Here is a 13353-nt window from a genome sequence, read left to right as displayed (position 1 = left end):
ATGTGAAACTGATTAGAACGAGCCTCCCAGCCCCCAAATGAAGGGATGTTCTTTGGCAGAAAAGCTCTTGCAGATGCCAACACCCTTGCAATATCCAGGGGTTGTTTCCAAAAAACAGTGACAAAACCTACTTTTTCTTCCATTTCTCCCTGAGAGTCTCCAGGTGCGGATTGGAGTTGTAACTCGGTATTTTTCAGGTAGGCCTTCCCTGATGTCAGAGATGGGCTTGCTGTGTGATATCAGTGTCCAGGTCATAAAGGTATGTGAGGGTCCCACGCTCCAGCTACAAGAGGGGACCTGGATCTCACCTCACTTTTCTGCTTTTCCATCTCATGATGGAGTCTGGAACCACAGCTTCCTGAACCTTCATCCCTAGTTCATCCTCTGTGCTAATATTGTCAAAGATAAAGTTAGCTGCTCTGGCAAACCAGGTTCTCAAGGGGCCGGTGAGCTGGGTTTCGAGTGCTCCTCCAGGACATGCAAGGCAGGAACCCGAATGAGTCAGGCTGATGGCAACCCTCTGTGAGCAGCAACCCAGTAGCCAGAGGACAAGAATGACAAGCACACCGTGCTAGCTGCAGGGCCCAGGACCAGCCTGACCCCAGCCGAGTGTGTGCCGCTTGGGCCGCGCACAGGATTGAAGCTGAGTCCCGCCGTCCCCAGAGCCGAGACTTGGTACGGTAACCTTCGGCTCCTTGTGTGAGGAGAAAGACCAGCCTGGCTCTGCCGTGGTGTGTCGTGTGTGTGTCGTGTGTGTGTGTGTGTGTGTGTTGTGTTTTCCTTCTGCAACGTCCTGTCTCCCTGCAGCCAGGGGAAGGGATAGGGGCATGACCACCACCAAAGAAGCCCTCTGACCTTGACCGCACAGACAGATGGCTGCCCTTTGCCCACCCCTCTGCTTTCGGCACCCTGCAGACCCACAGGCACCTGGCTGCTTCTTCAGCTCTCCGGTTTCCATTTTTGCTGGGTGTGTGTGTGTGTGTGTGTGTGTGTGTGTGTGTGTCCATGTGAGTGACTCTACTCTCCAAATTTCCCAGTCTCAGACTCAGGACCCTGGAACAGGGCTCTAGGATCAACTAGCCAGTATTTGGGATGTAATTCTCTCCCAAACCTCTTCTCAAAGCAGGAAACTTAGGGAGAGGGTCAGGTACACACGACACCCTCCTCTCCTCCTATGGTAGTGTGTGGTAGTGAGCGACTAGGCCTGGAGAGAGGATTCAAGGGCTTTGCCTCTTCTTGCCCCTGGCAAGGGCTCCTTAGCTAGGAGTTCTCCATGGGGGTCCCTGAGCCTCCTGTAGCCGGCCCTGCGTAAACCTCGGAAGGGGTCACCTGCCTACATACCGAGAGAGCACTTTCTGTCTGAAACATTCCTTCTGCGGCGCAAGACCCTGTGTCAACAGAGAGGACGTGGGTAGACCCTCCTTGCTCTAAGGACACAGAATGAAAGTCAGCAGGGGCCCAGTAGGAAGTAACTGCAGTGAGTGAACTTTCTGGCTGCATCTGGGTGGGGAAAAATCTGAGAGCCCTAAGCCCAACTCCCGGAGGCGTTGATGACCTCACCTTGCCCACGGCCACTTCCTGATGTCCCATCAGGATCCCCTGCCTACACCCAGCCTTCAGGAGTAGTCTGTTCTGGGTCCCCACTTGGGACCCCCAGGTGTGTGCCTGCAGCCTCGGGGACACAAACTGGGGGCTCCAGCCCACGAGCACAGCCAGTGGGAAGCAGGGAGCAGACAGCTCCCAAGGGCCAACAGTGGCTCGTGCAAAGGCACAGAGGCTCCGACTCCGAGCCCAACAGCACCACCGATGGCCCCTTAGAAGCAAACACCCCTCTCTCCTAACTGCGCCACGGACACAGCACCATCTCTGGCGGGCTTCCGTTTGCTGTCTCTCCCGCTGACTCTCACCTACGGCGCTGGCTGCTTCTCTTTTCCCGTTTTTCGCCCTGTTTTGCTGTTGTTTTTGTGCATTAGCTGCCGCTGCTGCTGTTTGGAAACCACATATAAGCTGAAGAGTTTTTTTTTTTCTGTATTTTTCTCCCTACCTTTTTTTTTTTTTTTTTTTTTTTCCCTAAAGCCAGAAAGTGAGCAAGGTCGTAGAACTTCCTTAGAAAAGTTCACTCGCAGTGTGGTAAGTTCAGCTGGTTTTCTTCCCTCAACGTTTCTTCTGGTTTTTCTTTGTTTCTTCAATTTTTTGTTGTTGGTTGTCGTTTCCTTCGGGGTGGGAGGGAGTCCAGTGCTTTCCCCACTCGATACACCCTTTTTCTTTTGCGAGCATCTGCGGCTTCTCTTCTAGGGATGGGTTTGCAAACCCCAAGCAGCTCCCTCTGCAGAAGGTGCACACACAGCCACCTAGCCACGGGCCTCGCGTTTGATCTTCTGCTTGGGGCTTTGAGGAGGAAGGACACTGCTGCCCTTGGGGCTGCACGGCGTGTGCATCTTCCGCGGCAGCCCAGGGAGAAGGCCATCGAACTGTACCATGAAATAAATTGGCTCAGAACCATAGCTCATCTAAAAAAAAAAAAAGAGAGAGAGAGAGAGAAAATTCCAAATTTCCCTCTGTGAGCTCTAGCAATCACACAGGTGCAGGTCGGGAGCTGATGCTTCTCTGTAGTGGCTTTTGCGGGTGCAGAAGGTGACCGTGCTGCATGGGTCCTGGCAATGCAGTCTAGCTGGCGTGTGTGTTGGTGGCCTCTGCATGAGATCCGATGTCCCTTACGGTCCCTGTCAGCCTCATCCGCATAGTGGGACAGGGAGAGAGGCAGTAGCCGTGGGGTGGAGGAAGAAGCAAGTCCCCGAGCTGTCCCTGTGCTCCCCGGGACAAGGCCTTATCAAGCTCCCCGGGCCTTGACCGTGACCGAGGGAGTAAAGGTGGGGGGCTATAAGTTCACTCTTCTTGTAGGGGAGGGGCCTGTTACTCATGCACATCCAGCTTCGAGGGGGGTAAAGAGCAACACAGTGGCAGATAGGAGACCCCGGGGTAAGAGGCGAGAGCACCGAATGAGTAGGGCCTTCCCCATGGCGCCTGGTGGGGGTTCCGTCCTGTGGTCTGTAGAACAGCACGGACCCATCTCTCCTCTTCCTGCCATTCTCTCCAAGATTCGAGCACAGGGCTTAGTGTACAGGAAGGCCTCGGTCTCACTCATTCACTTGCTCATCAGAAACGAGCTGCTGAGTTCATGGGACCTAGCCTGCACTGTTAACATCAAACCAGCGAGTAGCAAAATGGCAGCCAGGGAACAGGACTCCCATGCATGGAACTGGCCCTACTTCCCTTGCCAAAGGACAGAAACCCACTGATGCTGACTTGCCCTTTTCTTCCCCCTCTGTTGAAGGTCCTTGTAAACCTGACTACCCCCATGTGATCTATATCTTTACTTCATCTTTTTAACATAAATTCTAAGAATTCTGGGTTGAAAGCAACCTGTCATAGCTAGATGCATTTTAACGGAATTTAAACATGATTTTGAATTTGCTAGACGTAAACATCACAATAGCTGTGGTAGGGGGCGATTAAAATATGAGTGCTCGTCCCTCCTCTTCTTTGGTCCTCTCTCTCTCTCTGGCCTTCCCTCATGAGAAATCAGAACTTGCTGAATGGAAGACCTGCTGGTCCCTGGTGTGTCTTCGTGGCTGGTTTGCCACGGCTCCGTGGCTTCACACACCAAGAAGGTGCCACAGGCTCTCAGGCAAGGCCTACGGGAGTTTCTCCACCCCAGAGGCCCTATGGAGAGTGGTGGGAATCCGCCCTTCCTTATTGCTTTTGAGGTGCACACTGTGGATAGAGGATGTTTAAGGACTTTGTTGACAAACCCAGAGTGCACTGGGAGGTCAGTTGGACCACTGGGTGCAAACTGCAGGAGAGGAGAACTCCCACAGCCCTGTGGAGGCCCTTCAGGTAGACCGTGTAGGCTGAGGGTGTGAGAGAGGAAGGCTGGTACCCAGACAAGATGCTCAAACATCTCCAGGCTGCTTTTCACAAGAAGTGGGTATTGGGAAAGGCAAGACTGATCTCAGTGAAGCTCTGTGAAGAGCTTTTAATGATGTCTCTTCATCCCAGAAGTAGTGTTGGGTCAGTGGTTCTGCAAAGTCTGTTAACAAAGCATTTAGAACGAGAAAATACCAGACACCTTCCAAGTGTCTCAAGTGTGCATGTGGGACAAATTACAGAGATGTTTTCAGGGCTAGCTGAAGGAGAAAAATCTTCCAAGCTCCTGAGATTTTTAGCATCTATATGATAAAAGGTCCAAACTTCAAAAAAAGTTTATAAATTCCCCACTGTTCTTTTGTGAAGACTCTAATGGGGGGTGCATTCCGATCTTTTGGTTCCAGTGGTGGAAATGGATTTGCATTGATGCAGCCGTGCTCCCTGTGCTCTGGGGGCAACACCACCTACCCACAAGATGTGGCCGTGTCTGAGGAAATGGTCTATGACTGTAGAATAGTGGCAACTTTCAGAGTAATTGAGGCTGGAACCCAAGAACTTGGTCTAAAACATCCCAGTGTTCTAATCAAATGGAATTAACCAACCAACCAATATGCTTTTCAATCTGGTAGCCATTTTCTATCAAAATGCTAGACCTCTCTAAAGGGAGATCTATATGAATATGTTATCTCCTACCTCCTGCAAACTATAAAACTCAACTAGTTGAATAGTCGCTTTCCCATGTCGCTGGGAAAGATGTGTAAAAAGACCATCCATGTCATGGGACTAATAATGGAAAAACTAAGGAGTAAAGCTACACAGTTCATAGACCAAGGATGTGGACCAGCTGCCATTTAGGACAATTGGTGGCAAGAGGCCTGGATCCAGGTGGTTGGATAGCTCAGTCGGCTGTTCTCCCATGCCAATGTCCTTTCTTTTCTTGGTAAAAGAGAAAACTTTGGAGAAAGCAAATTGTTCTTTCCAAGTCTTAAGACGTATTATGACATGGAGGGATTATCTGTTAAAGGCCAGAGATGGCCCCTTTTACAGGAGATGCTAAGGAGTAGTTTCATGTGCTGCAGAAGGAGACTTGCAATCCCCAGTAGAGGCAGTGCTGCGTGAGCTTCTCCTTCCAACGGAAACTTGATTCTGAGTCACCCAGAACTTGAGTATACAGTGCAATTGTCAGGGGATATGCTGTGCAGAACCTCGTGTAGTTGGGGCTGCTGGAGCCACGGGGCCTGCACAAAGCCCCACTGATTTAACAGGAAGGCTCAGGTCTAAGACTGAAAGTCTATGGCATAGTGCAACTAGTCCATGTTGTACCTTCATTCAAAACAGAAGACAGGACTCCTCCGATGGGCCCAAGCCCCACAGATGGCCAGCACAGTGCAGGCTAGATTTCAGCCCCTACTTGACCTTCAGCTGCCCTTGGGCAGTGAATGACCCACACCACTGCACATGGTGGGGGCCTGGTCCGAGGAGGCCCAGTCCAAGAACTCTAACCTACAGCAGCCGCACAAGGGCGGGGGGGCCCACACATGGTTTCAGGTTATATGAACCCAGCCTGTCTCCCCTGAGTCCTGTGCGCTGGGAGGCTTCCTTTCACTATGGCTGTAAAACACGAAAGCCCCAGGGGGAAACATGAGGTGCATCACTGTGGCTCATGTTTGCATCTCTGTCCCCCTCCTCCTCTGATTCCTTCTGGGGGGTCCTGGTGTGACCGCCTGGTGGAGCAGGGGACTTCTCCAACTCAAGACTGCTCCCTACCACTCAGCGCCCAGCAGCCTGCCGTTCTCTGCCATCCTCCTGGTTCTGCTGCAGACAGATGACAAGGCGGATGTGAGGGTGTCCAGAGCAGAAAGGCTTGCTGCCCCCTTGCTCTCTCTTAGGCATGCTCATTCCCTCGGGGCCTCCCGAGAGCCGGGAGGGCCCTGCCGCGGGCTGACTCTGACACAGAGGCCCGGGATGCCTAGGAGGAGGGCAAGAGGAAGCAAAGCTCCTTCCACCAAGGCTCAGCAGCGGCCATTTGGTTGTCGCTTTCTGGGTGGTGGCCGAAGCTACCTGGGGAGGAGAAGCTAGAGAGGGTCTGCTTCTTGTGTACAGTTCTGTGGAAGCGGCCCCAGGGGGTGATGCACTCGAGGGGGGTCAGCAACAGGCAGCAGCCTCCCTGGAGGCTTCCACCTGGGCCTGGCGGTTCGGCTGAAGCCCCAGCTGCCCGGGCCTCAGGCTCCAAAGATGGGAAATGGGGTTGCTAGGGCCTGATCAAGCACCAGAGGCCCCAGAGGGGAGCGGAGATGAGGACCAGGTATTCACCCACCTAAGAGAACTCGGCAGTGGAGCTTCGTCAAGGTGCTCCTTGGAATTGAAACCACAGGGCCGGAAGCTCAGGGTGCCTGGCCTGTTCCCAGTGGCATCTCCACAACAGGCGGCAAGGAATGCAGCAGGAAAGTCAGGCGGGGACCAGGAAGCTCTGGGAGCCAGCTGTCACCCGCCCTCGCCCCTCCCGCCCTCGCCCCTCCTGCCCTCTCCCTCTCCTCCCTCCCTGGCCACAAGGAAAGCTGAGGGAGGAAAAGTCAGCAGCTCACCTCCCCGCCTTTCCAGGCAGTGCTGCAGGAAGAAACCCCAGCTCCAGGCCCAGATGCTGCACAGGGAGTGGAAGGCTGAGGCTCCAGGCAGAGGAGGTATTGGGCGGCCCAGCAGGAGCGGCTCCTTCCCCCAGGAGGCTGGTCCCCCTCCCCCTCAGCATGTCATGGCAGACAGCCACCCACCCCTAGGGAATGAGTTCTCAAATACCTAGACTCAGCAGAGCCCCCAAAGGGCTTTGACCTCAATCAAAAAAAAAAAAAAAATCCTTTTGGGCTTCCAGCCGAGGACTCTTGGCTACAAATCTTTACATAGGGTTGGTTTTGATTGCAAAACCTGGGGCCCCTCTGGAACCACAGGGTCAGACTGTCGTTCTAGGCTCTCCCACTTCAGAGCCCTGAGGCCCAGCAATAGTGAAACCGTGGCCTGCCCAGAGATGGAGATGGACTTCCATGGTAGTATCTGGGAAGGAAAGCATAGACTCCTGCCTCTCTTGAGCAGTGAGGACTTCTGGGACCCTGTGGAATTCATCATCAGCCCCAGGCGGAGTGGCCCCTGCTTCTAGCCACAGCTTGCTAGCTGTGCAACCTCAGGCAAATCGCTAGCCCTCTCTGAGCCCTGGTTTCCTCCTAAATACAATGGCTTGGACTAAATAATCTCTACAGACTTTTCCAGCTGGGAGTGTCCATAGGTCTGTGCTGCTTTCTAGGCTAAGATTCCTGAATTGTGCTAATCCTCCCTCAGAATGAGCAAAGAGCTGCCTTCCTGATTGGAAAGTGGCTGCCAGCCTTGGGGACAGGGACAGAAACCATGGCTAGCATTGAGTTGGATCTGTATTTAAAAGCCCTGGGCAAGGCTGTGAGGATAAAGCCCCAGCAGAACTAAGAGTACCACAGGCTCCCTAAGCCATAGGCCCGCTCAGATCCCCAGGGCTCACTCACACACTGTGACCGCTGTGGGGTGGGGGTGGTGGTGTCACCAGAAACGGGGTAAGCAACACACGCTGGTCACCTCTGCCAGTTCTGCAGTCCCTGCCCTTCTGGATGGATGCCCAGCTGGGTGTGTGGTGGGAGGTAGGGATGAGGTCTGCTGGGCAGAAGGGTGGGCTCCAGGGTGGGTGCCATGGCATCACCGTGACTCGTGGGGCTTGGGAAAGAATGCAAGATGAGCATCTGGGGACCTCAGCATCACTCTGCTGCTCACCTGAACCACACTTTCTGATTCCCTGGAGAACTCTGGGCCAGCTTGCCACTGTCCTCTCTTAGAGATGGGCAAAAGAAGGTTACCAAAGTCTGTGCTATCCTGGTTATAGGCAGTGGTCAGCGAAGCCTCCTCTGTCTCTCTCTCTCCGTCTTGGCTCCAAGTAAAGCTTCACAAAGCATATTTAATAGTATAGTGTCGTAGCTGGAAAATGCAAATGTAAAAGTCTATTTTTTATACACACACAACATGTAAGACAACCAAATCAGCTTGGCTGCCAGGATGCAGAAAAGGAAAAGTGATCAAGGGATTCCCAATGGCAGGGGATGGGCTTGGGTCTTCCGAAACTCTGGGGAGGAGTGAGATTTTTGTGTATCACAAAGGGTCAGACGTTGTCAGTTTGGAGAAACTCAACCCTACATCCTACCACTGCTTTCAGAAGGAGGAACCCCCAGCTGTTGCAGCTGATGATTCAACCTGTCAACCCAAAGCAGCCTAAATCCCCTCCCCACGAAGTGCCCCCCCCCCCCGGGAGAAAACCCAGCAGTGACTCAGCCTCCCCACACAGGGGCACGTGGGGCACACAGCCAGGCTCTGCAAAGCCGCTCCCGCTTCCTCTCGCCAGCCTCCCTCCCCACCACCCAGGCCCTCTTTTGCCTTCCCCAGACCCCAGTGTGAGGAGCAGTCAAGTGAAAATCTAACTCCTCTGAGGCAGAAAGGCACAGCTGTGTGTTTACAGCCACTGATTCAGATCCACATCGCATACCCTGCCAGTGTCCCGCAAGGCAGGCTGGGGGCAAACTGTGTCTGTACGTGCCAGGCGGGAATCTATTTCGGGAAGTGACCTGCAGCCCTTTGCCATAACAGAGGCTTCCTCTCACCCCCCACTCAGGAAAGATGTCCTTCTAGAAGGAGCTCTTATTTTAACAGCGGCTGATGGGGTTGTGGGATTTCAGCCTGTTCCTTGTCACTTATTTGGTCAGACTTTTGGCACCTGTCCCCAGGCAGCCACATGGGAACAGCCGTGGGTTCCCATCTGTCCAGTGAGAAGGCAGAGGGTGAAGGTGACCGCAGGGCCCTCAGTGGGATGCACAGTGGGAAGTGCAGAACTCAGCAGGACAGAACACCCACTTCTGCAAAGGATCGAATCCACCTCTGTCCTGCCAGGGGGACAGAGGGGGCAGAGAGAGAAACCCCCAGGTGTTAGCCAGGCTTTGGAATAACAGAAACCTAGGAAGGGGACAAAGCTGCCAATGTCAAGGGCAAGAACAAGAGACCCAAGTCGGCCTGTGTCCAGACTGGAAAGTTAGAAGTCAGAGAGCTCAAGTTCTAAGGACCTTGAAGGCTAAGAAGTAAAACCACCATGGAGTTCCCCCCAAATGAGCTCCCGGGGAAAATGACTCGGGGGTCTCCCCTGTTGTCCAGCAGCAAGTGAGTGTCTTTGATTCGAGTCAAGTTTGGGAATCTCAGCATTCTGGAAGGAGGGCAGGATGTAAAATCTTACATAGGCACAATCTGTGAAATGTTGCCATGTAGCAGAAGGTTAACTGGAACACTGCCGTGGGGCTGAAAAAGGCTCGGGGAGGGGGGCGGGTATTGTCAGCTTTACAATGTGACCTGAAGGCCCATGAGGGAAGGACCCTTTGGTGGCTCCCCAACAGATAGGAAGGCGAGGCAGGGTTGGGAGCCTGGAACCTCCCCAGCAACCACCCTCCTGGCAGTTCCACTCTCCCCAATCACAGCCGAATCCTTTTGACCCGAGCACCATGGCCCCAGCAGGAATGGTTCTTACTGGCATAGTATTTGGCAGGAACTTCCCACAACCCCCTCGTCAGCCTGGCTGATGGTAGAAGGGTGACTATCATCACTACATCCCCCTGCTCCAGAGAATATTTATTCATGTGCTGCTGTTAGCGCAGTAAGGTTGAAACCAATGGCAATTCCTGCCCCTCCCCCCCACCCAGAACTGGGTAAAGCCAGTGTATTCATGGCACCTTAATGACTGGTAAGAGGGTGAATTCATAGATCTGTGTCAACCGGAAAGGCAGTTTCTGGTGGTAGGCCACACAGCCCGGTCCTATCGACATCCTTTTTGAGGACTCAGATGAAGAGAAAACACATCAGTCATATTCACAGATCAGCACCTGCAAGGTGTTGTTCCTTTGGTAGACAGTGGAATTCTATTTGAAGAGTATCTCCTTCAGGTGGGGATGGTGGGTCAAAAACAACTACATAAAATTTAACAAGATAAATTTTATGTTAAAAAAAATTCAGCCTCATAACTATAGGATGGCATTCATAGCCTTTGCTGTAATTCAAGTAAAAAAAAAAAATTCTGGGGTTGTAGTTGGCTACAAGCTTCATATAAGCAAAAGCAAGATGCAATTGCCTTAAAAAAGAGAAAAGCTACTTTAGGCTATAATACCCAAAGTGGAATGACCAAAAGAGAAAAATGTCTCACTGCTTTTGTGTTGTTCTAGACTGTGTTGAGTCTTGGTTCTAAGCCCCCACAATTTGTCAGGAACTTGAACAATCTAGGGAAAATTCAGAAGAGAGTAACTGAGGAAGCCATGTCGGGTGGGATAGAGATGTCTAGCCCCTCAGGAGACGAGATAACCATCATGAGATATATTTGTGTTTGTCTCCCACAGTAAGTGGACCTTTCTGGGTGGTTTCAGACAAAGCTAGAAGAACTGGGTAGAAGATACAGGGAGGGCCACCCTGCTGGAGAATAACAGTAGCAATTTCCCAACGGTGGGGTATGTCACCTTGAGGATCACCAAGATCCCTGGAAATGTGCAGAAGCTGAATGGCCAAGGGTATCATAGAGCAGCCTTCTGCATTGGATTCTCTCTCTCTCTCTTTTTTTTTTTCTTTTAGAGAGAGAGGGAGAAATGTGGGGGAAGAGCAGAAAGAGAGGGAGAGAGAGAATCTCTTTTTTTTAAAGATTTTTATTTATTTATTTAACAGCGATAGAGAGAGAGCACAAGTAGGCAGAGCAGCAGACAGAGGGAGAGGGAGAAGCAGGCTTCCCGCTGAGCAGGGAGCCCGATGCGGGGCTCGATCCCAGGACCCTGGGATCATGACCTGAGCCGAAGGCAGCCACTTAACCGACTGAGCCACCCAGGCACTCTCTCAAGAGAGAGAATCTTAAGCAGCCTCCACGCCCAGCGTGGAGCCCAATGCGGGGCTCGATCTCACGACCCTGAGATCACGACCTGAGCCGAAATGAAGAGTCGGCTGCTCAACCACCTGAGCCACCCAGGCACCCCTCTATCCTGTCTTTTAGCTGGAATCCTCTGATGCATTAAATATTTGTTAAATGGATCCTACTGCATTTTAGTCTATGGTTTATAAATAAGTCTTAGAAAAGGAGAGTGGATCATATGGAGGGAGTTTGCTGAGATTGGAGGAGAGGGATCCAAGAGTCAGATCAGCCTCTGCCTTGAGGGAGAAAAAGCCAGATGATGACACAAGCCAAGCAAGGGAAACTGTCAAGGAGCGGAATTACTGCCCTTCACATGTCATCCTTGCCTTTTGTTTTGTTGGGTGTTTTTTTTGTGTGTTGGTTTTGTTTTAAGCCGATCGCTGCTGCTGCAGCTGAGCTCTGGCAAGAGGGCTCTCTCCCCTGAAGGCCTGAAGGGAGGTCAGGGAGCAGAGGACACAGACGCCTGCTGGCACAGGGCAGCTGAGCAGCGGTCGTGCAGTCGGGCTGAGCACAGCCGGGGTGGGCTTGTGCATGGGGGACCCTGGCTCTGAGTTGGAGAAAGTTTGGCCTGTCCTCCTTCCCATCCAGAAAGGGCGCTTTTTTGAAAGCAGCAAAGATGAGAAAGCCAGTTGCCTTTCGCCCAATGCCAGTTGCCAATTTCAGGGGTGCAGGCTGTTCCAGCACCATCTCCACGTGGCCGGGAGCAGAACACGCTCCAGAGGCCTTAGACTGGGGACAAACTGCCCTTCTGGCGCCCCCTCCTCCTGGGGTCTGCCTTGAGGACTTATCTTCAGCCCAACTCAGGGGAAGGAAGGGCTCTCGTGTCACATTCTTTCCAGCTGTCCTGAAGACCAGCACGATTGCAAATGACACTCCCTCTTCTCTCAGGCTTTACCAGGGCTGCTTTCTACTCATCATGGGATTGTATAATTATGGTGATTACAGCTTATGGCTTTTTTCCTCTCCTCATCTCTTGCTTTCAGATTCTTTGAGGCCTCTCATTAAACATGGCGATCCCCATAAAGTCAGCAAAGTTTTAATAAGACATTTTTTAAAGCTAAAGAAAACCCAGTTAGAGTTGATTGGTACTATGTCCCTAAAGACAGTCCTTTAAAACTCTGTCAGGCCATTGGGGCCTGGATATAAGAGGTGGGGAGGGAAAGGTATGGGGATCTGGAAGGCACCCACACTTTTTCACAGGGTTGGAGAACCATCCCATGCCACGCCCCTGGCCTTTCTCATTTGCCCCAAGAGCAGGGTGCATCTGAACCCCCATGCCGAGTGGGAAAAGACAGACCATCAAGCAAGGATAGAGGGCCTGGCCTTTACATCGTAACAGATTAAGTTGGAACATAGAGATAGGAACAGCCAATACAAAACTCAATCCAACCTTGTAATCTGCATCAAAAGTAGAGAGGAAATTCTGATGGATTTTCTGTCCTGGATGATACTGGAAGGTTCTAGGGCATCCATTTTTCTAAATATGTAAAGGAGTCAAGCATTAGCATCTGTGAGTGATCGCAACGCTGCGATCCTATACTTGATGGCGGTCTCCTTGGTAATGACACAGTTCCAGAGCCCGTCATTTGCTAGCTCTCAACGATAGCTTTTCCTAAATTGTTTCTAGATCTATAGGATGTTATGGGAAGGATCACCAGGAAAGAGTGCAGGTGGGGTGGTGGTCACCGGAACCCCCAACCTGCCCTTTGGCAGCTTTGCTCAGGTTTCCTGTCAGGGTCCTCTTCCTCTCCACCCTCCCCAGGACTGCATGAATAACCACAGGGAGGTGCACCTTGCCCCCGCCTGCTCTGAGAAGCTCCTTGTGGCTGACTGCCCGGAGCTGTCCAGACCACTCCTTACCGCAGCCGTAGCAGGTAGTCACATCTGGGCTGTGCCTGAGCAGCACAGCCAGCCAGAGCCAAATGTTGTTGAAACTTGGCAGTGACATTTCCAACTGCATTTTCACCCCCTACTAAAGACCACCTGCTCACTTTGCCCTGAGAACAATGTCCCTTTGGTGCCCCCCCGGAATGCACAGAAGCAGACTGGGTTAGAGATGGACAGCCCCGGCTAACTCCTGTCTGTCCACCTGAGATTGGCATAAGACCCCAGGGGAGCCGCTCACTTGGCTGACGGATATAACACAGCCCCAGCCTTCTGCACAGGGTGGATGCTGGCACCGAATGAGGGCATAATAGTAGTTACTGCCATTTCTTGGGGGCTCACAGTGCTTTACTGCGGGTGTCTGCACCTGCTGAGCTTGGCAAGCAAGGGACTTCGGTTCAACTTCAGCTCTACCACTTAACAGCTCTAAGCCTCAGTTTCCTCATCTGTAAAGGGGAGATAAGAGTAAAAGATTAAGTAGGGAAAAAAAATGCTTAGCAGAGTGTTTGTAGTCTATGTGCTCAAGTGGAACTCTTTGTATTACTATTTGC

At 52.1% G+C, this 13353-nt stretch overlaps 1 protein-coding gene across 1 annotated transcript in view; it reads left to right on the top strand.

The window, feature by feature from the left end:
• RGS6 (regulator of G protein signaling 6) overlaps positions 1 to 13353 on the top strand; it is a 541585-nt gene that overhangs the window by 518138 nt on the left and 10094 nt on the right. Inside the window, exon 17 of the mRNA XM_021679541.2 lies at positions 2077 to 2130. Coding sequence (XP_021535216.2) covers positions 2077 to 2130 — 54 coding nt within the window. The remainder of the gene's footprint in view (positions 1 to 2076; positions 2131 to 13353) is intronic.

Source organism: Neomonachus schauinslandi, chromosome 9 (genome assembly GCF_002201575.2).
Source record: "Neomonachus schauinslandi chromosome 9, ASM220157v2, whole genome shotgun sequence".
Taxonomy (NCBI): domain Eukaryota; kingdom Metazoa; phylum Chordata; class Mammalia; order Carnivora; family Phocidae; genus Neomonachus; species Neomonachus schauinslandi.
This window is presented reverse-complemented; position numbering and strand designations above follow the sequence as displayed.